Source organism: Hypanus sabinus, chromosome 12 (genome assembly GCF_030144855.1).
Source record: "Hypanus sabinus isolate sHypSab1 chromosome 12, sHypSab1.hap1, whole genome shotgun sequence".
NCBI classification, from domain to species: Eukaryota; Metazoa; Chordata; class Chondrichthyes; order Myliobatiformes; family Dasyatidae; genus Hypanus; species Hypanus sabinus.
The window spans coordinates 66,996,372-67,023,580 of record NC_082717.1 but is presented as its reverse complement, the minus strand read 5'-3'; the positions used below and the strand labels follow the sequence as shown (position 1 = coordinate 67,023,580).

The 27,209-nt window shown below is 41.7% G+C and overlaps 1 protein-coding gene across 1 annotated transcript in view; it reads left to right on the top strand.

Moving 5' to 3' along the window:
• Positions 1–13,916, top strand: part of spred2b (sprouty related EVH1 domain containing 2b) — a 129,802-nt gene extending 115,886 nt beyond the window's left edge. The window contains exons 6-7 of the mRNA XM_059986162.1: positions 6,811–6,960; positions 10,417–13,916. Coding sequence (XP_059842145.1) covers positions 6,811–6,960; positions 10,417–11,076 — 810 coding nt within the window. The 3' untranslated portion in view covers positions 11,077–13,916. The remainder of the gene's footprint in view (positions 1–6,810; positions 6,961–10,416) is intronic.
• The last annotated feature ends 13,293 nt before the right edge of the window (positions 13,917–27,209 follow it).

The following is a 27,209-nucleotide window of genomic DNA, read 5'->3' as shown; positions in this document are numbered from 1 at the left end:
TGTTTATTGAGATACAGCAAAGAATGGACCCATCTGGCCCTTCAAACTGCTCCACCCACCAATTCTTAGCCTAGTTTAATCCTAGCCTAGTCATGGGACAATTTACAACAACCGATGAACTTACCAGTCAGTATGTCTTCAGGGTGTAGGAGGAAACCGGAGCACCCAGAGGAAGGCCAAGCGTTCACAGGGAGAACGTACAAACTCCTTACAGACACCAGCGGGAACTGAACCATGATCACTTCTACTGTAAAGTTTTGTGTTACCGTGAGTTGATATGAAGTTTTATTTATGTCCAGTGAAGATGGCAATGAAAGCAAATGTAGCTGCAGAGGAAAGATTTGTGCAAAAACTTTGCCTTATTTATTGCATGTACCTGGTGCCCATATTGATTCACAGACTGAAAATACATTTAATTATAGAAGTATGTATCCTGTATACAACGCCAGGATTTGTCTTCCCACAGACAGCCACAAAACAAAAACACCATGGAACCCGTTCAAAAACATCAAACGCGCACAAAAAAAGAACAAATTGCACAAATGGCAAAAACAAGTGAATTTCAGACCGTAGAATCCTTGAAAAGATCTAGGAATGTTCAGTTTAGTTCAGATCTGTTCAGTTTAGTGTTGTGTCATTGCAGAAACACAAATGCAGAGTCGTCTAAAAATGTATCGAAACCACACGCCTCGCCAATCAAACCGTGCCCAAGATCCAAGGCTCCCACTCTTTCCTCCATCAGCAGCAGGCAAAAGGGAGAAGGGAACTGGTCAAACGCAAGCAGCGGGGATTCAACAATTCAGATGGTGCTGAATACCCGCTTGCCTTCCACTCCCACTCTCATTATTCCAATCATGCTCAATGCTTTAATCAGCAAGCTGGTTGAGAATTGGAGTCGGTCATTGGTTCACGCTCTGCCATTAGGCATGCTCTGTTCTCAACCATGCCGGATTTTCTCAGATACAGCACAAGTGCCGGATCACTCAGTCGGCCCTGTTACGTATCCCGTAACTGGATAACTTACCAGCAAAGATAGAGAGGTCTGTTGTCACTATTTTCAAACGTTCTTATTTATAAAGGGACACAAAAGCAGGGTTAATACATACATTCAGATAGTGCACATCGTCAACATTCAATCTAAAGCGCGGGTATAGTAATAATCATCATTAAGAAGTGAGCTCTGCTGGTGTCTAGGGGTTAATAGATTGTCCGTTGGAAATATAAAAGTCACTCTGAAAGTCTGCAGGCCTCAGCCCTTTGAAAATCGCTGGGTTTTGCGTGGGGCAACCGAGAGAGAGAGATTGGGGGGAGAAGAGAAACAACTTGCCGAGTCTTGATGAATCTTCCGTGAAATCGGGGGAGCATTGGTTCCCTCTCCCCGATGTTAGTTAAAAGTGGTTTTCTGTGATTCCAGCCACAAATTCCAATCCCGGAATCTAACGCACGTGGCTTCCTTCAGAATGGCTTCCCGCTGCTGCGGGGCCACTCTCTCGTGTCTTCTGGGTGCGTCTGAGGGGCTGTCCCCTTGAGACTCTCCTTTATACTTCCTCACGGGGTCGCAGGTGTCAATCAGGTTGGGATGATGCAATCTCTCTCTCAACCAGCCCACCTTGCCCAAGGGCTTTTCACGTGGTCTCCATGAGACAATAGTCGCTGTTGTCTTTATTCTGTATCCCTGGTGGGACCTGCAATTTGGCACGTTTCTCTCTCTCTCTCTCCCCTACTGGGTCTACTGACCACCCCCCCCCCCCCCCTTCGACGGGTGCTCTTGCGATTCTCACAAAGGAGGGGGCTGGGATCATAACAGCCCAAAAACACACTGTCAAAATGTAAATTACAGGCTCGAATTACACACGGGCTGGTAGTAGAAATATTTTTAAAAGAAGGAGAATTAGTAGTTGTTTTGTGAACATTCTGCAGGTCGGCGCTATTGGTCACTGGCACCATTTTGCTATCGCAGCCATTGTTATTTGAACATACTTGAATTAACAGTGGTGAAGTTTCTGTAGGTTTGCCGATTATGGTCGATGCATTTTCTAGCTGGAGTTCGACTCTGCATTTCGTGGACTCAGTTGAGGTTACTCAGGTTGCAGGCCTTCTTTCGTGTCGCTCCTCCAGAATCAATCATCCAGCATGCGCCAAAACAGCTTGTAACGAGTGACTGCCTTCCTTGCAGCTTCTTAAATTGTATGTTCACTTCTTTCTCAGAACTTAGTTTATGGCTTTTGCAGCTCTGCTCAGATGAACAGAGTCCTAGCAACTCCACCACAGAAAGCTGTTCTTCCAACCTCCCAATTTGATTTTCATTTAATAAATTTATGCCTTTAAGTTTAAAAACAGCATCTCACGGAAATTGCGTCTGTCTGTTTCTTTGACCCCACCCTTATAATTTTGATCTCCACTGACCTCTTGAACTTCCCTGTTCTGAGAGAAACATCACCTATTTGTTTAGCACCCACACCCTTCGAAAGTTTGAAAATGTGGGTTATTAATGGACTTCCTGCTGGAGTTTAATCATAGGAAAGGCATTAATCATCTTTTTCCAAATCTGCATATTCCTTCAAGAGGCACCCAACTTGTCTGTCTAGTGGGCTTGAGAATTGAAGTCTGATTAATTTAGTTAATATCTAATTGTTGTATTAAAATATGTTTAATTGAGAATTGGAAATTATAATTATAACTTTATGGTAGAGACTTGCTCCATGTGTACACACTTCTGGTTATATTCTGCAGGTGATTTCCTTCATATGGTTTACTTACTACGTTTATGAATTTTAGAACTTGTATCATTAATATTTTGATTACTGTACTTCTAATTATGTTTTAAGGTTTTCATTACTAACCGCTATGGTGTACAGCAAAAGCAGTGAACTGTAGATGCCTAATTTCAGAGTATTGCAACAACTAGCTACGGTGTGTATTTACCATAGCCAAACATCCAAAAGTGTTTTTGTAGCAGCATACCAAAGGTATGTCAAGCTAGCATAAAGGTTTGTCAGAGAAGTAGGTTTTGAGGAGCATCTTTGGGAGTAAGACTGAAAAAGGAGGAAGAATTAGAGAGGGAATTCTGGAGCTTGTGTCCGTGGCTCACCTGAAGGCACAGCTAAAGTAACTAAGAGCAGCAGGTGCTCAAAAGGCTGAAATTGGAACAGATAATCTGAAACTTGCCGAGGCCACAGAGGGATTTGAAAACAATGAGAATTTTTAAATCAGAAGAGATCTAATCTTTCCTTTTTGAAACGGTGAATAGAGCATGCTGAGGTTTTGAAACATCCTGTCACTATCAGAATCTGATTCATTCTTACTATTAGGGGGCTGACGAGAACTGCGTGCAGTGCTCCAGAAGCAGCCGAGCTACAGATTGCAAAGCTGCAACATAACTTCCCAACTCCTGAACTCACTTCCTCAATCAATAAAGGCAAGCATGCCATCCTTATCAACCTGTGTAACCACTTTTGGGGAGCTAAGAACATGGACCCCAAGATTATCAGCAGTGTTAAAGGATCTTACCATTAACGTGTAAGATCTCTTTACTTGCAATCTCCCAATTTTTTTCCTTGTACTCTCTTTTTGAAAATACCAGTGCCAGTCTCTGTCGGTGGTCATCTTACACTGGGACTTCCCTGGCTGCTCTCCCAATATTTGCCAATGTTGTTTACCTATTCCAGCAGAAATGTACAGCCCTGCTGCAAAATTAATTGAATTTACTTTATTTCTTACATCCTTTACATACATGCAAAATCTTTACATCTGTCTAAATGTGCAATCATAGTAATTTATAATAAATAGAATGGTCAATGTAACATAGAAATACACTCAAATCAGCGTGAGTTCATCAGTCTGGTGGCCTGGTGGAAGAAGCTGTCCCAGAGCCTGTTGGTCCTGATTTTTATGCTGAGGTACCATTTCCCAGATGTAGCAGCTGGAATAGATTGTGATTGGGTGACTCACGTCCCCAAAGATCCTTCGGGCCCTTTTCTCACACCAGTCTTTGTAAATGTCCTGAATCATGGGAAGTTCACAACTACAGATGCGCTGGGCTGTCGGCATCACTCTCTGCAGAGTCCTGTGATTGAGTGATATACCAGGCAGTGATACAGCTGGTCAGGATGCTCTCAATTGTGGCCCTGCAGGAAGTTCTTGGGATTTGAGGGCCCATACCAAAGTTCCTCAACCATCTGAGGTGAAAGAGGTGCTGTTGTGCCTTTTTCACCACACAGCTGGTGTGTTCAGTCCATGTGCAATCCTCGGTGATGTGGGTGACCCAGATCCATTGATGTCAATAGGGGTTAGTCCATCTCCATTCCTCCTGTAATCCACAACCAGCTCCTTTATTTTTGTAACATTAAGGGAGAGATTGTTTTCTTGACACCTCTGTGTCAGAGATTACTTCTTCCCTGCAGGCTACCTCATTATTGTTTGAGATTAGGCCGAATAATGTACTGTCATCGGCAAATTTAATTAGCAGATTAGAGCTGTGGGTGGTGACACAGTCTTGGGTATACAAGGAATAAAAGAGGAAACCTAGTACACCCCCCTGAGGGTCTCCTGTATTGAGAGTCAGAGGGTCAGAGGTGAGGGAGCCACTCTGTGATCTGCCTGTGATCTGACAGGAAATCCAGAATTCAGCTGCACAAGGCAGGGTCAAGGCTGAGATCTCCGAGCTTCCTGTCAAGCCTGGATGGAATTATGGTGTTGAATGCTGAACTGTAGTCCAAGAACAGCATTCTCACATAAGCATCCTTCTCCAGATGTGTAAGGACAGTGTGTAGAGCAGTGGCTATTGTGTCATCTGTCAATCGGCTGTGTCAGTAGGCAAATTGTAGGGGGTTTAGTTTGGGTGGTAGCAAGCTGCAGATATTATAGTCCTTGACCCACCTCTCAAAGCATTTGCTTATTATTGAGGTGAGTGCAACAGGACGCCAGTCGTTCAGACATGTTACTTTGGTCTTTTTTGGTACAGGACAATGGTGGATGTTTTGAAGCAGGAGGGCACTCTACACTGGGAGAGGGAGAGATTAAAGATGTCTGCAAACACTTGCCAGCTGTGCTGCGCACATCCTGAGTACCCGCCCTGGGATGCCGTCGGGTCCTGCAGCCTTGGATCAGGCAGTTGTAATTAAGTGTCACGGGGATGCAGATTCCAAATACTAGCTTTTTTAATTTTGTTATCGCATAAAAGTTGTGCAGTCATGTTTATACCAAACCAGACCAACTAATGTGCTTTTATGAGGAACTGTCTTCAAGGATGCAGAGGTTAAATTGAACTTTTGGAGTGCTGATGATACAAGGGCGGAGATCTTGAGTTGAAACAAAATCCTGATCAAGGGGAAAAACATCTGTTTAGAACTCCAGTATGAGTAAATGAATGCAGTCTGTGTGGGATTTTACAAGCCTTTGTTGTGGGAATACCATTTTCTGATTGTGAATGATGTACATTTGTGGAAAATATTAAACAGCTTGCGGCTAAACCGTGTTTAGTTTTGTTTTGTTCATGGCATGGAGCTGTTCATTGCTATTCCTAAACGTCACAATTAGAATCTGCTTGTGATGACCGTGGTGTCAACTTGGGCCAGATGGGATTAGAATGACAAAGCCCCTTTGCTGGAGGCCGTCAGTATGGATTTTGTTGACAGTCTTGTAGCTTCATGATTACCATTACTGACACAGGATTAATTCCAGATTTATTTAATTATTTGAATTTAAATTCTCCATTTGATAGGATTCCAGTCCACTCCTCTGGATTAATCCAGAATCACAGTGCTACAACACTGAAACAGGCCCATCTAGTCTGTGGTGAATTGTGTTTCTGCCTGTCTCATTGGCCTACACCTGGACCATAGCCCTCCATGCCCCTGCTATCTCTATAATTATCCAGACTTCCTTTAAATGTTGAAATCAAACCCGTATCCATCATTATTGATCTACCAACCTTGTTAATGTGAGTCCCATACACTGAAATGTATATGTTTGCAAGGTCTGTGCATTAGGTATGTCCAAAGAAAATCTTTTCCCTGACATTTGCAAATGTCACTCCACTCTTTGTGAAGGGAGGAAGGCAAAAAGGAAATTATAGGCCAGTTAGCATAACCTCAGTGGTTGGAAAGTGTTGGGACCTATTATTAAAGATTATTTCAGGGTACTTGGAGATTAATGGTAAAATAAGTCAAAGTCAGCATGGTTTCTGTAAAGGAAAATCTTGCCTGGCAAATCTGTTGGAATTCTTCAAAGAAGTAACGAGCATGGTGGACAAAGGAGAGGCAGTGGATGCCAATTACTTGGATTTTCAGAAGGCATTTGATATGGTACCACACAAAAGGCTGCCTAAGATAAAATCCTATATTACAGGAAAGATACTGGTATGGATAGAATAATGGCTGACAGGCAGGAGGCAGTGAGTGAAAATAAAAGGGGCCTGGATGGCTGCCAGTGACGAGTGGTGTTCCTCGGGGTCAGTATTGGGGTCGCAGCTTTTCACTTTGTTTGCCAATGATTTGGATAATTGAATTGATGGTTTTGTGGCAAAGTTTGTGGATGATACAAAGATGATGCAGAAAACCAGGTAACTGCAAAGGGTTCATAATTGTTTTTCTTGCAACAGTACTTTGGGTGATTTTTTTTAAATCCAGCTTTCGCTTAGCTGTAAAGTGACTCAAAGCACATGTTCTGACACCACAGCCAGTGGGCAACTATAAGGTCTTGCATTCCACGAATTCACTTGTATTGATTTGCTCTGATGTGAATGATGTTTGCTTTCAGACCTGGTGTTTTACTCTCTGCTGATGAGATTTCTCCTTGCTTTCTTGAAAGGCTGCAACAGACAGTTCTTCAAACTCATCGAACAGGAAGGAGCAGCCAGCAAGGGTGCTCACTCCCACAGTCAGTGACACTCACCGGCCCCTCTGTCCTCTGAGACACACGCTTGATCATTACAGCCCTGACCACTACCTCCTGGAACAGGTGAGGAGTCGATTTATCTGTTTCCTTCTGCATTCAGTAGGGAGTGCTGGGGCAGTTCGAGGTCTGAGAAGAAAATTAGATAACAAAATGCATAAGAGCTGGGAGCGGAATGGAGTCTGAGGGAGTGTGTGTGATCGAGGAGGAATCCTCCTTCCTGAAGCATGAAAATTTTTATTATTAATGGGATAAATGAAGATGGCATTGTTTTAACAAAACAAATATGCTCAGTGTGTTAGTGCCCTCCCTTTGGGTTCCAGTCCTCCACCAAAATGTTGAGTGCTATCCCCTCCGCTAAGACGAGAGGACTCTGATGAATTGGGGCTGCACTGTCACTGGGAATACTTTTCAAATGCAGTGCTAAAACATTGTAAAGTATTTACTTGGAGATACAAGGCTCTTCAAGCTGTGCCACGCAGCATACCCTCCCCCCCCCATTTAACCCTAGCCTAACCACGGGGCAATTTACAATTTAGGAGGATGTACAAACTCTTTTCAGAGAATGCTGGGATTGAACTCTGAACTCCAGTGCCCTGAGCAGTAATAGAATCGCACTAACCGCTACACTACTGTGGCACCCAAAAAATATATCTATCCTAATCATAATTTGAAGATGAGCATGAGAGGCATTGCCAAGAAAATATTTACCCTGAGATATACCCCTCAGAAAAGGGTGTATATATATTTGAGAGATAATGGCTGAAACTTGAATCAAAAACAGAAAATGTTGGAAATACTCATCAGGACAAGCAGCATCTTTGGAAGGAGAAACATGGTTCATGTTTTGACTGACCCTCAATATTAGAAAAGAGGAAAAATAAATTTTAGGTTGCAGAGACCATGGAGGTGGGAAACAGGTATGAAGTGAACGTTGTGAAATTAATGAAGGTGATTATGCTGCTTTCTGTACTGTGTGTTGCTCACAACAGGGCAGAGGAACGTGTCAGGCTGCACTAATGGACAGGGGAAATCTGAGCCAATATTGCTTACAGCAGAAATGGCCAGTACTGAAACAGAAAGTAAAACAAGTTACCTAATCTGGGGGAATTCGGTCAAGTTCAAAAAGCTGCAAATTGTCCAAGCGGTAGAGGTGTTGGTCCTCTAGATTGAACACAACTTCTGCATTCCACTTGCTGGTTTCAATTATGAGTGAAGTCATTGTGGGTTTCCTTGTTTGAGTCATTTTCAGCTGCCCTAGATCCACACACATCCCTGTCGCTGCATCTTCCCCCAATTTTCTTCTGCCTCTGCCCACTCCACCTTCCCCATTCTTTTCCCTCCAAAACATAGTTCTGTGTTCAGTCTTGTGTTCCATTGGAGCTTGCAGCTTCTCCCTGATACTGATTACTGCCTGAATTTCCAGACCCAATACTCATTGGCCACGTATCTGATACACACTTCATGTACACATCCCAATTTTCCCATGACAATGTTGAGCCTCAATTTGTTCAGCTTTCACCTGGGAGAAGTAATGCATTGTGGATGTGATATAAAGATGCTTGTAACCTTTTCTAGTGTTCTTTATTATCAGATAAAGATGTTTCTAGTATTCCTTATTATTGGAATGGATGCTGACCGTTTACAGATCATGAATGATGTAGGTGTGGATTAGTCTTCTGTCGATACGTGGTGTTGTATTGCAGAATGCACCTCCTTCCATATAGAAAATTTCAAAGTGTGCCCTGACCATCTTGTAGATGCCAAGCCAAACAGGGCTGCCCACTGTGGTTGGGCAAATCTAGGGATACTTAGGCCATCTGAGGGATTGAAAACCTCAGTGCCAAAGTTTACCCTCAATATCACTTTACAACTTTCTAACTTTCTACACCTTCTCCATTTGGGTTCTTGATTTTGCTTTTAAATATTAATCCATAAAGCAATCAATGTTTATTTTATTTTAAAGGGTTATCTGAAGTTTGCATTAGAAATAAACCAAAATGTAAACTGTTCTGAATCCCTCTGAAATTACTTGTTTTGTCTTGCTATAATTAAACCTGAAGCTGAATGGCCAATTACAAATGTAATTTAATTATTTGTGTGTTGAAAGGAGTTCAACATTTGTACACTAAGCTAATGGCTTGTGTACCCCCAAAGTTGCAAATATTTTGAGGCATGAGTGGAAAGACTTCATCGATCAATACTCATAATTTGGGGTTCATGTGAAGAAAGGTATACTTTTAAATTACTGATAAATGGGACATAGAAATTGCCAAAGTATTGCCTAGGTTTGTTGCAACATTGGACACATCCAGTATACTTGATAATAGGTCACATTTTGAGGGAGTGATCCTTATTTGGGACTTTTCTCTTCATTATGCCTTCCCTACAGTGCAATGATATCTCATCATGTCAGCTTCCCTCATTCAAAGGATTGAAACATAAAATATAGGCAAAGAACCAAGGGCAATGCAATGTCATTTGCACTCTACTGAATACAGACAAATATGTCAAACTTAATTTGATAGCTAATCGTGCTATACTATTTTTAAAGGGTGCATTCGAATTGAAAGCACATTTTTGGCACTTCTTTCTGCGTTGTTGTGATGTGGTCTGCTAAGGAACCACATCAAAAGTGCTTTAAAATGAAAAGAGCGGATTTGCTTTTCTGGAAGTGAACATTGTGCGTTGAGGAGGAGGTTCAGTTCATTAGATGCCTCTCTCAGTCTCAAGCTTGTACCAAAGTTTTGTCCCCTTGATGTACTGCTTTAACTAATTGCAGGCAAAGACGAAGTGAGAGGCTAAGTTTGCTTATCAATTAGCTTATATAAATGCTGCTGGAAGCCCTTAAACTTTACAATTTTAAATCTGTAAAATATAGGCAAAAGGGGTAAATCACTGACCTCGTCATATAATTGTATCTGTACAGGAGTTAGTGTTGAATTCTTTTGAAGCCATTTAAAGAAAGAACCCATTCATTCATACATGGATCCAACAATTCTATTTCTAAGCAACACACAAAATGCTGGAGGAACTCAGCAGGCCAGGCAGCCTCTATGGAAAAGAGTACAGTCGACATTTCAGGCCAAGACCCTTCATCAAGACTGGAGAAAAAGAGATGAGGTGTTAGAGTAAGAAAGTGGGAGGAGGATCAGATTCCCCCTTCTCCAGCCCTGTATCTCTTTCACGAATCAATTTCCCAGCTCTTTACTTCACCTCTCCCGCCACCTCATCATCCTCCTCTCCCCTCCCTTCGTACTTGGACTCATCTTTTTTTCTCCAGTCCTGATTCAGGGTTTCAGCCTGAAACGTCAACTGTACTCTTTTCCATAGATGCTGCCTGGCCTGCTGAGTTCCTCCAGCACTTTGTGTGTGTTGATTGGATTTCTGCATCTGTAGATGTTCTCTTGTTTGGAATTCTAAGACTAAATGATGTCCTCGGCTTACTGCTATGAGGAATTATTTTGCATTTGTCCATCTCTTAATGGCAGAAAGCACTAATATATTTCTTGTCAATTTTAGTCTGTGCCGAAGCAACGCCACGTCAGTTTTCGAGACGACGAAGAAGAAATTGTCCGCATTAATCCACGAGAAAAAGCGTGGTTAAGGGAGAGATATGAGGACTACAGGTATGCAGCAGTGCGTCCAAAATACAACGACCATGGCGACGTGGATTCCTACGTACATTTTGACAAAAGTGATGCTTCAAAGCACGATTACAATTATCCTTACGTAGAGAGCTCTGATTTTGGATTCGGTAAAGATTTGAAAAGTGGTGTGGTGAAGACTCAGCCTATGCCTTCAAAGTCGAAACTCCGCCGGAGGATAGACGAGGGCGAAAGATCGAGATGCGTGTACTGCAGGGACATGTTTAACCATGAGGAAAACAGAAGGGGCCAATGCCAAGACGCCCCGGATCCTATTCGAACCTGCATCCGTCGAGCAAGCTGTATGTGGTGTGCAGACAGCATGCTGTATCACTGCATGTCTGATCCAGAGGGAGATTATTCTGACCCTTGCTCGTGTGACACCAACGATGAGAAGTTTTGCCTTCGTTGGCTGGCGTTGATAGCCCTGTCATTCTTCGCTCCCTGTATGTGCTGTTACCTTCCCCTCCGAGCGTGCTACAAATGCGGGGTGATGTGCAGGTGTTGTGGTGGAAAACACAAAGCAGTTGGGTGACTTGTGTCTTTTTCTGCAGAACATCAGTTCTTGAAGCACATTTTTGGTCTGGAGAATTCTGATCGTAAGTTTGATGCAGTTAATGTCACCAGTCTCTCTGGAGTACGCTCATCTCTGAAACTGCAAGCCCATAGGTGACTGTGTCCTTCCAACGTTAAATGGAACTAATGATAACAAGTAGACTTTTCTATCATGAATATATATATAAGAATGTCTCACAATTGTTTATAATTTTTTTAAAATCTAAAGCGGGTGAGAGCTGAATTATGTGTGTTGTGGTTTGGAGATGTCATGTGGAACCAGGGTGGGCATTTGATGGTTTGCTACACCATGATGTGCCAAGGTGTCCTGTCCTAGCTTGCCAACAGGATGTAGCATTAAACAAGTAAGCTGGCATGAATGGTTCCTGCTTGACCAATTGAGACACTTCACCTGTAGTCGGGTATCATATATTACCTTTTTTTCAAAAAGAAAGTGTGCTAGTAAACTTGTACCACAACACAGTATTGTCATTACTGTATGAAGCCAAAATAATGCTGCTTGTTAATTGCACCTAATTTCTCTTCAACACTCTGACACTTACTAAAAATCTAACTGTAGGTATCACCCTCTTCGGCACAGTTCTTAAAATAATAATGAACTTGCTTTTGACTAATCTCCAAACTCTAAAGCAATTATTGAATATCAAGATGTAACACTTACCCCCACTCGTTTTTACTGTAATGGTCAAGGATAAATTTGGTTTCTGTCAAAATGTTGAATTTTGAAAAACAGTAGAAATGCTTTTCTAGTTAAGGGGTTCCTTGAGTAGAGTTCTCATTTCAATTGTCAATACACTAACATTTATCTGATAATACTATATAGCCAAGCTCCCTGACTGCTTGGTCTCTTATTTACACAGCCTTGTAGCCAGTACAATCAGAGAGCACAATGTTAGTTCACTACATTTAGCAGGGTGACTGAAGTATAAGACCCTTGCATTCTATTAGTTCCTAATACTCTGGCCATCTGATTTCACTAACCTAGTTTGCTGGCCTCTGCCTTTTACAGTCTTTTCTCGAGTGAGCCACAGGGAGAGGTTACCACAGACTGCTCAGTCTTTTCTATTACTTGTGCCATTGATTTGCACGTAAACCAAACCAAGGCCTAGCCAACTGTACTGTGTGGATTTTGCATGTGACTGGAATTCCAAGTTTGACAGACAGTTTCGCAGAGCACTAGTGAGGAAATACTGGGTCAATTTCGGAAGATCCAAGTTGACTTTTTTTTTGAAAAGCACAAAGTGTCCTAGACAATAAGGATTTTTGAAGCCTTACAAACTTGCAGTCACTGACTGTAAACACCATGGGGTGGGGTGGGTATTTGTGGGATTTCCTTCAAAATCTTAATTGCTCAGGTTAATAGGGGTAGTGCATAAACCATCAAGTAGAAAGCTTATGCTTTGAAAGAATATTTTTGTAACACTGGGACTAGCCTTTTATTTATTTGAAAAGCAGCAGTTTTAGCTCAGCAGCATGGTACAATCTGGTCTATTTTAGTTTAAGGCAGCTAGCAAACAGGTCTGTTGGAACTTGCCATCCTGTTCATGGTTAATTACCGATGGTTCACCATTTGCCCCTTCTTCCATTGTATAACCAACATGAGATTTTAAAACAAGACTTCCATGCCAAAAAATGAGGGCTGCACGTGAGTCCGACAGGGTAATCTGTTGACCAGTGCATTAGTCATTGTATTCTGTTGCTGCATCTGCATTTTTTTTTGCTCATTGAATACTTCTGACACACATGCAGCACAAAACTGCTTGCACAATTGTATCCTGTATGCATGGATAATGACAGAACTGATTGATTCAGTATGCATCACAAGTGAAAATTGACAACTTCATCTGGGCATTATTCTCCCAACACCAGTGTGAAAAGCATTACAGCGATGGCTGGCCCGAAATAATAACTGAGAACATCTCGTGTAAAGGGATTATCACCCTGGTATTTTATGCGCACAGAAACTTCGCAAGTTGTGATTTCAGTTTTATTAAAATCACCATGTGGTCTTAACTACATTGGAATACAGCACATATATGGGCTTAATTCAACACTAATATTTCCGGAGACTTTGCAGTAATCCAGCAGCTCACTGGTATAACATAGATAAGGTGCCTCTACATCTGACACCACATGGACATGCGATTTGGATTCATCTGGTCAGTTTAGCTTCTTCCCACGCATACACACTGTAAATTTGTAAATTGAGGTATGCAGTCTATGGTAATGGAGCTGAGCTAGAGTTTTTTTTAATATAGCTCTCATCTGTCATCCACCCTGACGTTGAATAGCGGTGGTATTCCTCCCAATCAGCTTTGCAATACAAAAGACAATTGTTGGGGTGGGGGGGGGGCACAGGGTGGTGGGTGAAAAACAAATCAAATTTATTTTTGTATCTGTGGTAAGAAAGTTAACCAAAAGCTGTTGTTTGTGCAGTCTTCAGCCAATGCACACCTTAAAGGATTAAAAGAAAGTGCCTCCACTATCTTGTATACTAAAAACCCTGTTGTATTGATTATTAGTTTTTTTTTACAATAAGCATTTTTACCTCTGTAAAAAAACAAATATCATGTATGATGTACATTTTAGTTCTATTTTTTTTATTGTTTCTAATGTATGATCATGATGTAGCCCTTGCTTTTCCAATGTACTGTGTAAATATGAATACATCATATCAAAACTCCAAAATAATGACCTGACCAGTACATAATTCTTCTACATTTATGTCATATCTTAAATATGTACCTTGGCAGATCAGATGGCAATAAAATGAAAGGAACATTGATGTTCAAAACGCTGTGGATGGTGAGTTGGAAAAGTTATTCAATAGGAAATCTTAAAATAGTGTGATGATGTGTGGTTGAGAATGGAATCCCTCGCCACTTTCCACATCATTAACAAAGCAATGAATTTATAAATTTGTGGCTTACTTTTGGTATCCCCATTGTAGGAAGTGGTCTATGTAGATTCAAAGGTTATGACTAATATCCACTATCCAACTACTCATTATCCTAGAGATGATGCTATTCTCTGCCCCTCATTCTCAAAAAAAATCAGTACTACACCAGTAGCTGCCCACACATTCTTGGCAAACCCAGACTGTCTCATTTCCCACTTCAACAAAATCCACTGGAAAAGGATATACTTTTAAAAAAACACACACTTACATGGCTTTTATTTAATTTGTTATGCTTGTTTGTCCATCGGCATAGATTAGTAATAATTTAGATTAATTCAGCTACTTAATGGTTAAGCAAATCAATCACATTCAGTGGACATGATTGTTAATATATCTGGAAATACCTTCTTCCATAGCTTGGGTTGTTTCAAATGTTATGGCGATCTATTTTGTCATTTCTGATATACCATCTCAGTTTATCTTGGTACAGGCAGTAATACTGGTTAAACATTCAGTGATTTTTGGGACACTTTCTCGAAGTTATGTTGCAACTCTCACACAATGCTGGAGGAGTTCAGCAAGCGAAGCAACATCTATGGAAAAGAGTGCACAGTAGACGTTTTGGGCCGAGACCCTTCACTGGGACTGGAGAAAAAAGGATGAGAGGTCAGAGTAAGAAGGTCGGGGAGAGGGGAGGAAGAAATACAAGGTAGCAGGTGATAAGTGAAACTGGGAGAAGGGAAAGGGGTGAAGTAAAGGGCTGGGAAGTTTGGTGAAAGAGATAAAGGGCTGGAGGAGGGGGAGTCTTTTATAAGAGGGTAGAAGACCATGAACGAAGAGGAGCACCAGAGGGAGGTGATGGGCAGGTTGGAGAAGAGATGAGAGAAGGAAACGGGAATAGGGAAGGGGGGAGGCAATTACCAGAAGTTTAAGAAATTGAAGTTCACCTGGTTTCACCTATCACCTTGTACTACTCCCCTTCCCTCCACCTTCCTACTCTGACTTCTCATCTTTTGCCCAGGTCTCTTTCTGAAATGTTGACTATTTTCCATAGATGTTGCCTGATCTGAGTTCCTCCAGCATTTTGTTTGAGTTAATTTGTATGTGGTGTTCGATTTCTTTAAAATTTCTGAATGAAGGTATTGCTTGGATGCAGAAGCAAGGTAATGTACTTTTTTGCTTAGAATTAATTGTGCAGCAGTGGGTAAGGGAATGCAAGCTTATTCATTTTTGAACAACTATCAATGACCATAAACCTCCAAGTCCTCCATTATTGTCATATTGAAAGATCATTTCAATTGCGTTTGGTGAAGTTTTAACTCCAGTGTTCCCAAAACACCACTGGTCTCCAGCTTGTCTGAGGATGCTAAATACTGAGGCAGCTGTTCTGGCATATGAAAATACAATAATTTAGATTGGTGCACGGTTACACCAGATGTCAGCCTTTTGCTGCCATTCTCCCTAGACCTTGTTGAGGTACAATGTTTGTTAAACTTGTACAAGATGAATGATGCTAAAAGGGGAATGACTTTCAACTTCAAATGTGAGGAAATTCATTATAAATGTCCATCTCAAAAGCATGTTGCCACCTCGCAAGTTCCTACCTCGTGGGAAACTCCTTTAGGTCACAGTTTTCATTTTTATTTTCCTTCCATCCCTCAGGAACCAAATCTAGTTCCAGATGAACACGAGCAGCATGAAGTGTGTTGGTGGACCTTGCTCTCTGGTCCCATTGTCACATCTGACAACATCGGGAACCTCTGGTATCTGTAGAGTCATAACTGCATCCTTAGTGGGCTGTTCGTCAGCAGGGTCAGACCAATCTGATGATCCACTTCTGCTTTGAACAGCCGCAGTGCAAATTTGTTCCTGGCTGATGATGGTGTAGTCATGAGGCAGGTCCATGGAGGCAAAGGTCCCATTATTTGAGCAAAATATCTGGATAAAAACAGGATTTTTGAGCTCCATTGATTTCCCCTTGATCAAAATAAACAGTCTTGACAACTATGACTTTATCCCATTTCTATTTGCAGCAACTATGTGTGCAAATTAGCTACTGTTGCTCCCATTCTACAACAGGGACTCGTCTTCAGGCGCTTCATTGATGGTACGTAAACTGTTTTGTAACAACGTGAAAATGATTTTTTGCCCCTTTTCAAAGCAAATTTAAAGATTGTGCACAGGCATTTTCTGTTAACATCTGTTGTGCACTTTTATTTGCCTGTGGCATTTTCCCGGCACAGGCTCTGAAGAAAGATCCTTAACACTGCATTGTCCTATAGATTAAATCCTAATTACTTAGCATGAAAGTAACATTGATTGCCTCCATTGTCCAGCCAATTTTACATGATGTACTTCAAGGTGGTGTTCTTACTGTTTTATGTCATTTGTCATTTCAGCTTGTGGTTTCCTTTCAAAGGACTCTGGGGATGGGTGGAGTTCATAAAATTCCTCTCAATATATGAACATTTGATATATGATGAATGTTGAAATTGAATCAACTATTTTAGTTCCGCTCCACATTCTTTCATTTCCTTCATTCACTTTACAGAAGTCCAGGTACTGCCTTTCCTTGTTCCACTAATTCTATACCACCAACATCACACCCTTTTTCCTTCATCACACTTCTGAGATGGTCTTCTGTTACTCTCTGGACTGTGGCTTGAATCTTCCTCATTGACACATATAAATACTTTGCATTATATGAGCTAGAGATTATGACCACAAGAACTGACCCACTCAGCCCAAAATGATGACTCTTTATGCTCCTCCTGGCTTAAGCGACATAAGCAAGATTTTGGAGGAACTCTCAACTACAAGAATATGGTTTCCTGGTCTTTCATTGTTTGATAAGCAATGCGCTTTTGTTTACTGAGCTCAATGATTTTCTGAAATCATTGTAAGATTTGTTTCTCTGCAGAACAATTAAACACTTAACTAATTTAATGTTCAGCTTTGAGATTCCACGTGTATTCTCCAGATTTTGTCCATACAACAGCTCTGAGAGGCACTATTATTCTCAGTATAAATGTCAGATGAATTATCCATTTATGCATAAACTTGACAAAACTAGCGAACTGCAGAATTGCTATCAGAATTTAAATGCATTTATTTTACAAATTTAAACCAATAAGTTTGCATAGAATCGCGGAGAAGTGATAAGTTGTACTGAAAGGAAAGTAATATGAATTTATGAAGTTCACATATGTTGCCTGCCACTTTTAGAGCAGAGGTGTGTGGGTGTTGGGAGGAGAAGTGAAGGAGCAGACATTAATAATGCTAATATTTTACTTCTTGGAACAGCAAACTTCAGCCAGAGCCTAAAACAACAGTTTCAGGAAATTGTGATCAGCCCCCAATCCCCAATGTACATGGATAGAAGTCAACAACCCAGTTGTGATTTGAAGACATTTGTTTTTTCTGAAAAGAAACTGGAAACCACCCTGGTATTTAAACTTCCACAAAGAGATTGTTCTGCCTTTTGTTTTATTAGATCAATGTATCGGCCATAAATGGAGAAAATTTAACATTACAAGGTCACTCATTGTGTATATTTTATAATTCTGCTGAAAAGAGAAACTTTTGCTAAGTTAAAGGATCTATAGAAGTGCACCCTTCCCATTACACTGTAATCTCAATATAATTCTGCATACGCCTGAAAATTTGTTTGGCATTCTTTGAGGAAATAACAAGCAAAATAGTGGATGGTGTGTACTTGGATTTTTCAGAAGGCCTTTGACAAGGTCAGAGAGTTGCTTCTTCTGTTTGGCTGCCAGTGGTGTTCCACAGACTTAAGTGTTGGGACTGCATCTTTTCGCGTTATATGTCAATGGTTTGAATGACGGAATCGATAGCTTTGTGGCCAAGTTTGCAGATGATAAAAGATAGGTGGAGGGGGCAGATAATGTTGAGGAAGGAAGGAGTTGGCAGAAGAACTTGGACAGATGAGGGAATGGGCAAAGAAGTGGCAGATGGAATATATTGTAGGGAAGTGTATGATCATGCACATTGGTAGAAGAGATAAAGGTGTAGACTATTTTCTGACCAGGAAGAAAATTCAAAAATCGGGTGCAAAAGGACTTGTCCTTGTGTAGGATTCCCTAATTGCAGGATGAGTTGGTGGTAAGAAAGGCAAATGCAATGTTAGCATTCATTTTGAGAGGACTAGAATATAAAAACGAGAATGTAATGCTGAGGCTGTGTAAGACATTGATCAGACCGCACTTGCTGTATTGTGAGCAGTTTTTGGGCCCCTTATCTAAGAAAAGATGTGAAGGCATTGGAGAAAGTCCAGAAGAGGTTCCCAAAAATTATTCTGGGAATAAAGGGTTAGTCTATGAGGATCATTTGATGGCTCTGGGCCTGCACTCACTGGAGTTTAGAAAAGTGAAGGGGAAATTTAGTTAAGGACTATCAAATATTGAAAGGCTGAGGTAGAGTGGATGTGGAGAGTATGTTTCCTATATCTGGGGAGTCCAGAACTAGAGGGCACGGCCTCAGAAAGAAAGGGCATCCATTTAGAACAGATATGAAGAGGAATTTCTTTAGCCAGAGGGCAGTGAATCAGTGGAATTCATTACCAAGGACAGCTGTGGAGGCTAAGTCATAGTTAAAGCAGAGGTTAATAGTCTCTTGATTAGTCAGAGCATTAAAGGTTATGGGGAGGTGACAGGATAAATCTGAGAGAGAGAAAAAGCAGCCTAATTGATTGGCAGAGCAGACTCAATGGGCTGAATGGCCTAATTCTACTCCTATGTCTTATAAAAGAACAGAAAATGTGTTGCACAAAAAAGTTGCTAACTTGTAAACAATGAAAGGTATACAAGGGGCAGGTGACACAGGTGTGAACCAACAGTTTCCCAAGATTGATAAAACCTTGCAAAAGTTTATCAGCAATTTGTGTTTTATAATGGGCAAAAAAAGATTAGGCCACTTACAGAATCATTATGGTGGGTTTTAAATGGTGTCAGCAGATAAAACTATTTCTAGATCTGGTTTGTGAGGAGAGATTGCTGATTTACAAATGAGAGAAACGGGGAACTTGTTGCAGTGCTGGAGAGTGGAATACACAAGGTATTGGGTCCAGAGTTGGGTGTATCTTGTAAGGAAAGCTAGTAGATACTTTGTCAATCTTTGGTTGTTCAAATAGAAGCAGAGCTGGCACATATCACACTGCCACAGATTGCCTTTATCCAGGGTTGTTTTAAATACAGGCAAAAGTTTCAGAGTTCAGTGGCCCCGTGTAAGGAAAGATTTACTAAGCCAGTGAGGTACAGCAGTCAGATACATGAGCCTGGATCTGGAAGACTCTACAAAAGAGGGGGCCTTAATGGGCTTTAGAGCTTTTCACTACCACCTGACTACTGAGAAATAGAAGTTAGGTTCTTGATTAGTCAGTTACAGGGAGAAGGCAGGAGAACAGGGTTGAGAGGGATAATAACTCAGCCATGATTAAATGGTAGAACAGACTTGATGGGCTGAGTGGCCTAATTCTGCTGTTATGGTGATTTTGTTTACTTATTCTGCCATGTTAACTCATTCAAAATTAATCAATAAAATGTCCTCTTTTAGTGGTGCAATTGGTAGGACTGCTACTACACAACTACAGTAATCAGGTTCAATCCTGAGCTCTGGTGCTGTCTGTCTGTCTGGAGTCTGCACGTGCTCCCGTCTATCCGCAGCCAGCATGTCTTCCTGTTGACATATGGATTTCTTTCTGGTGCTGCAATCTCATCCCAAATCCCGAAACCCTGCAGATAGATAAATTACTTGGCTGATATACATTACCCCAAGTCGGTTGGAGGAAAGAAGTGTTGGGGAATTGCTATAATTTGCTTCTGATGGGTAATACATCCACATCATTTCAATTGGCTAATCCTCATCACCTTCAACTGAACTGCCAACAAATTGTTAATCCCACTCATACAAGACCTGTATTAATGCGCTCCTCCTGACTTCAGTATTGTCCAAGGACTTCGCTGTAAATGAAATACAGATAGCTCCAGTACTGTAAAACAAAATTGCAATGATGAAATTGTAAAACAGCAAGCTTTGACAAAAGAAATGTCAATATGCGAATGATCATTTTGGTGATGTTGATGGGGAAATAATATTGACCAGGGGACCAGAGTTAGCTCTCCTACTCTTCAGAATAGCTTTGTGGGGTATCGGATGGTCACCTGAAAAGATAATCCCTCCAGACGTGTCGAGTGTCTGAAGGAATCTGTATAACTTGATCTGTTAATCCCAGTACACGGTGATGGGAGGAAGAAGGATATATCTTCTAATGAAGAGGCTCAGTAGGCCTGTTCATGTTGTATCTCAGCATTTTAATTTCTTAAGCTTATGGCACTTTTAATGAAGTCACAACCTATGCCCACTCATGAGTTTTTCTCCACTCTCTGGAGGGAGTGAGTCTAAAAACTGATATTGGCAACATTAGTCCTGAGGGTATTTAATGCTTTTGACTATCCACATTCCACTGCCTTAACACTCACCCTGTTCAACACTCTCTGTTACAACAAAGTGGATGAGCATTGTTAATTGTTTGAATACTTTGTGTTTTCATAGCATCTTTCGGGGTCAAAACCTTTACAGACATTAAAGTACTTTGAGCTGCCGTCTCATGTTGCCTCGAAGGAAATGAGGCAGTCTGTGTGTGTGTGTCATTTCTGGGCTGTCTGTTTAAATATATGTACTCTCCAGTGGGAGGTGGTTACAGGAGAGAAGGCAGTATTTCTCTCGGTATTTATTAGGGCATCGTGTTAACGATCCCGCAGCTGAGTGACTAACTGGCAGGAAAGATTGCACAGATTGGGGCTCTTTAGGTAGGAAGCAACTAAGGGATAGTGCATTTAAGGTCCCTCAAGATTGTTAAGGCAATTTGGTAGACAGAGGTGTTTCACCTGAGAATGAGACCTGCGCTGGTAACCATGCGTAGTCTAACAGATAGTTCAAGAGAAATGTGTCGATCGTGACTGAGGCCAGAAATTGGAACTTACAACTCCCAAGTACAGTTGAGGCAAAACAGTCTTGATATATTGAAGGGATTGCTTGACGGTCATGTAGAGGGTGTAAGAAATAGAAGGGTGTGGTCAGGAGGACTGAGCTGAGGCTTGTGTGGAGCACATCGGTAATGAGCAGTTGAGCTGTTAATAATTGATCAAGAGGTAGAAAATGCCCTGCATTGAGCTATAATCCCTCATTGTCTGTGCGTGAGGATTATAAAGAGACAGATTGCTGGTGATAAGTATTAGCTGGCATAGTGTTTCATGTGGGCACTGCTTAACCGTTCAGCATTATTACACCACACTCATGGGCCTGCTCATGTGTTCAGCCTGTGGGGATTTCACTCTACTGGTTTTTAAAATGAAAACAGTGGAAAAAAATGATCAAAGGTGTAAGGTTAAAGAAAAATAACCAGAACATTTTTGGTTTCTTAACCCTTTCAGAAAGGGGATAAATGAACTGCTTGTTTATTTGTTTATTTTAAACATAGTAGAAGGTTTTTAATGGCCACAGCCCTGCGGTGAACAAACCATTTCCTTTATCCAGTCTTTCCTATAAAGCAAACACTAGCCTATATATGGAGAATGAATCAGTGTACCTAAGCAAATGTTTCCTTTAAACAAACATTCCTATTAACAGAGGACCATTAACAAGGCATGGACTTTTATTTGTCAATTACAACATTTCTATCACGGAATGTTCCTTTAATATTGATGCCTAACCGAGCTTGCTAGTCTACATATGTACTGGCAACTTCACTTAGAAGGGATATAACAAAAGAGATTTCATATAATTTCTCCACATTTGAAGTTGAGAGATAAAACAAAAATCATTCACACCTTTACTGAGTGATCAAGATGGTGGGGTTTCTGAAATGCTGCTTGTTCAGAAGAGTTTAGTACTGGCAACAGTGTGTTTGCCAGGTTGCAGTTTTAGTGGCTAATCAGCAAGTTGCTCCTGAAAAGTGAGAATTTGTCTAACAAATGCATTGAAGTCACTGCTTGATGTTCCCTGCAGAATTCCATAAGTACTGAAGATTATCACAAAGGCAGCGGTATTTCTCATCTTTTTGACCATCTCTTTTGCACTATTTATTTATGTTCCTAGTTACTGTAGTTTGTTATGCCAGCACGGTACTGCTGCCATGAATTTCATGGCTAATATCAGTGACAATGATTATTTGTGATCTGTTTTTCCACTTTGACTGCTTGCATCCTGGACTATCAATTCTGTGGGCTCTGTAAGTCACTTACAATGTGCTGCTGTATCATCTCCGGTGCTGACAGCTAACACCATCACTATGGTAGTACATCCTGTCTCTATCAATCCCATGAGATTAAACACCACACACAGGCAGTGTCTATAAGGCAGTTAAGTTTATGAAGAAACTATAATAATGCCATGTACCGTACAGCAGGAATAATGGAAGAAAAGAAGTTCTTGATGCTATATAGAATCTTCAAAGGGGGTGGGAGCAGGTGAAATATTGGGATGAGAATTTGAGTGGCCAAGGCAGAGAAAGGCTATGGATCAAGTGCTGGTGAGTGTGATTAATGTGGACGATTGACTGGGATGCCGCGTGCTGGAGGACTTGTTTCTGTGTTCTGCGACTTGAGTTTAGAACCATCTCAGCTGCTTTGCAGATATTCAGTCCATTTGGTATAACAATCAGCACACAGCACACTTCCGCAAAGAAACATGTACAGTGGCGGCCAGATGCACTGTTATAAAGGCTATGAGGCGGGATCCCCTACCTCCACCTCCGAGCACAGGCTCTGCTTTAGGCTCTACCACCAGAAGGACAACACCTCCAGAAAGTGCACCATTCTCTCATTCGTGCCCTGCCTATCCTCCAGAGTGGAAGGAACCCACAACCTCGGGGGTGGGAGTGAGGTTGCTGCCTCTCTTGATTATGGCTGGGATTATTTCCATCATCCCCATGTCCCACAAGCACCAAATCAGGAGAGGTTTTATAGCTGAAACTTTGGCCAACGTCTAGTCTGCCAAATTGTCACTTTGTTCGTGTTTCGAATGAAGTTCCAATTAAATCCCACATTTGCAGCAGAAGCCAGAGTACTGTTGCAATATTAAAGACTAGTCTGAGTGAGTGTATCATTGCACGTGTCCAATATGCATTATTCACAATGTTCCTCATGCCTATATTTAATCGACTTCTGGGGTTGCTAGGCAATGTGCTATATATGGAAGTAAGTTTAAAAGGCATAGTCAGAAGAGTTGGTGAGTAATTGTAACACTATTTCTGCAGCCTTTTCTTCTAGTTTTTTTTTCAATGACATTTAGTTTCCAGGAACCTTTCCCTTTCATCACCCCACTCCCACTGACTGCCCCCACCAATCCCACCACCACCACCATACCAACTGTTTCATTAGTCCTGCAACAAGCAATGCCAGGCGGATCTGGGAACACAAGCTGTGTCCAGCACTTGCTGCTGGTGCCTTCAAAACTACACCCGATGTGCATTAATGTATTTTTCCTTGGTTAAATGATTAGTGTATGTGAATACTCCAGATATGCAGAGAGACCGGACTACCTCACCTTATCAACTCTGTGTTCAACTTGTAGCACCGTTGCCTCTGAATCAGAAGGTTGAGGGTTCAAGTCCCAATCCAGGGATTAGTACAATGTTCCCAGAGCTGTACAGAATTCCAACTGGCTGTCATCCCTGACCCTCTGATGAGATACTAAACCCACTGCTATTTTCCCACCCAGGAAGCAAAAGATCTCCTCCCACCTTCTCATTTAATTCCCCTCCCCCATTCACCCACCTTCTCCATCACCTGCCAGCTGCACCCCCTCCCCTTCTTATTCTGGCCTCTGGCCCCCTCCCTTTCCAGTCCCGGTGAAGGGCCTCAGCCCAAAACACCGGTTGTTTATTACCCTCCTGACTTGCTGAGTTCCTCCATCATTTTGTGTGTGTTGCTCTGGATTTTGGCATCTACTGAATCCCATGTGTAAAAGATCTCATGCAGTTTCTTGGGAGTTGGGGGGAATTATCCCCAGAATTAAAAAAGCAAGAGATTCTGCAGATGCTGGCGATCTTTAGCTACGCAAGATACTGGAGGATCTCAGCAGGTCAGGAGCATCTATGGAGGAAAACAAATAGTCCATGTTTTGGGCTGAGGTGTGATGAAGGGTCTCAGATCAAACTCTCGGCCTCAGTCCTCTCCATAGATGCTGCCTGACCTGCTGAGTTCCTTTGTGTGTTGCCTTAGAATCCTAATGCACATCCAGCACTTCAATTAAAACATGGCCTTGTAATTACTATTGTTCATGTTTTTCTTACAATACGGCAGCTTCCACTCCTGAGAAACACTGCACAGGACATAATCCATCTTAGGAGGGCCCAAGTTTATAAAAGCCACTACATAAATGCAACTCTTCCTTTAACAATCCCAGATGGAATTCTTCACAGCTCCTGAAGTACTACTGCATTAAAAATGCTTTATTATGAATCACTGCCTTCAGACACCAACTCCTCTGTTGTTGGAAATGATATTAGCACATTTAGCAAAATTGTTTTGATTTATCTTAGTAAAGCCGATGGAACGTCCTACTTCTCTTGCCTCATCTTTATCTCATGCCCCGCTCCTGGAAGATACCTCCATGCCCTCACCTTCCTTTGCCTGAGGCAACACCAGCACTTTATACAGTCCAGTATTGTGCCCCGCCACGGCAATCCAGATCAGAAAAGTGTGAGAAGTTGTGTAACGTTTGCAGGGGCAGCTAACGTGCACCAAAACACTGGCACAAATGTTGAGGCCTCCAGGCAGGCTCAGCTTCCCCGCAGCCTCCACCTGGGATGGTGCAGTGGGAGGGCTGCTGACCCACCCTCCTTGTGAGCATTTAATTCAGTACCAGCAAACATTTAACTGGGTCAGGTCTTGGGCTGCTGGAGTTGTTAGAGTCATAGAGAAATAGAGCACTGAAGCTGGCCCTGCAGCCCACTGAGTCTGTACTATCAGGCACCTATTTAACTCAATCTGAGCAACACACAAACTGCTGGAGGAACTCAGCTGGTCAGGCAGGGCCTCGGAAGAGAGTGCCCTACTGAAGGGTCTCTTTTCCCAGATGCTGCCTGGCCTGCTGAGTTCATCCAGCATTTTGTATGTGTGTGTGTTGCATAAATTAATCCACATGTTTTATTACCTTCACATTCCTGTTATCAATTCACCTCTTAACAACCTCTTAACACGAGAGGCAGCACAACCTCCCAATCCTTGTCGTTGGAATTTGGGAGGAAACTGGAGCAGCAGAGGATACTCAGGTCATTGCAAACTCTTTCACTCCTCCACCCAGATGTGCTTATTGTTTATCCCTTTTTAATCCATCACTTCCTCTCCTTCACTAGTGATAGCCAAAGCTGCTGTAGACTGAAATCCCTTTGCAGCAATCACAAAGACTTCATGTCAGTAAACCTTTGAAATCTCAGTTCAAATCCCCTCCTGAAGCTGAACGTAATAATGAGTGAACCACTCCCGGAACACCGTACATAATCAGCATTTCATTCGGTATTAGTTTCCACCACACAATACCTTTCATGCCACAATGAACACCAAATTAATATTTGCCAAAAGCTCCTCCTGATGATGCTTGAATGCAGCTGTTGATGATCTGGTAGATAGAACAGATCATTTTGGATCTTGTATTTGATATTCTGGACAACAATAATAAAATAAATCCAGAATAAAAAGCATTGTCGATAATGCTGTGCACATTGTTCTTGAGATATAAGCATCCACTGGCATATCTCATGTTCTATAGTAGAAGAAATCAGTTATCCCTCCCTTGTCATTCTGAATCCAGGCCTACAGCAATATGATGGGTCCATAGCTGTCCCTGACGCAGAGGTAAGGATAGGAAAAGAATGTTGGCCTTAGCATAGCAACATGTATTCCAGGAACAATAGAAAAAAAACAAATAATGAGTCTGTGTAAATGCAAAGGACTTCATGTTCCTCACTGACATCCAACAGGCATTAATCCAGTGACGAGCACTGGTGAATGAGAGACAGATGTACATTTCATTTTGTTTTCCCACTTGCCTGGAGAAAGTGCTCATGGGGATTGGACTCCTTTGAGGTAACCGGAATAGGATGATCAGTGATGGGAAGACTTCAGATGAATTCAGAGAGCCTTGAAGGATAATATCAGCCAGAGTTTCTGTTCCCCATTGACACCCCAGTATTAAGCGAGGGGAAGAGAGCTGGCAGAGAAAATTCTTTCTGCCTACAAAATTGTAAATCCATCCTTTGTTCTTTATGGTTTTATTGCAAGTTTTTCAAAGCAAAAGATGGCCCTTTTCCTCATGTTTAGCAATATGTTTTCAGTGAATCCCTTTCACCTATTAGCATGCAACATGTCAGAAGTGTGCAAGAAGTGAGATATGCTTTCTTTGAGGATTCTGAACACACGGGTGGGGAAGCTGAGGGTTTGTGGCTTTCTGCCAATGCATCCTCATCCTTCACACAGTCTGAGGAGAAAGCAGGCAGCAGAACAAAGGCTCTCCATAGGTGCTTTCATCTGAGCTCTCAGATGGATTTGCAAACACTTGCTCTCAAAATGGTCCAACTTTTATAGCTTTGTTGCTGTCAGCAATGCTTTTCTGTTTTGACCAAGACATCCTACAAAGGAAAGAAAGTTATTCCCCTCTCATTCTCTGTCTGTCTCTTGTGGTGTACGAGTTATAATTTGCATTAGAGCTTGCGTGCAGACATGAGCAAGTTGTATAATGTCCCAAAGCAATGAGCACACTAGGACATTATGGGTAGCTTTGGCTCCTGGTGTTATTGAGTGTTGGAATATGACCTGAGGGTCACAGAAGTTATTCAGGGAAAATATTCAAATGTGTTGGTTTCTTCAAGGCAAACAATGACCAGGGTGAGTTGCATCAGAACCCAAAGTGATTATATTTGAAATATTTCAAATCCTAGTTAAAATTTCCCCTGCTCTTTCATAAGACATAGGAGCAGAATTAGACCATTTGGCCCATTGAGTCTATCTTGGCTGATTTATTATCCTTCTCAATCCCATTCTTAAACCTTCTCTCTGTAACCTTCGACACCCTGATTAATCAAGAAACTATCAACTCTGCTTCAAATATACTCAATGTCTTGGCCTCCACAGCCATCTGTGTTTTAAATGGACATTCCTCTATTCTGAGGCTGT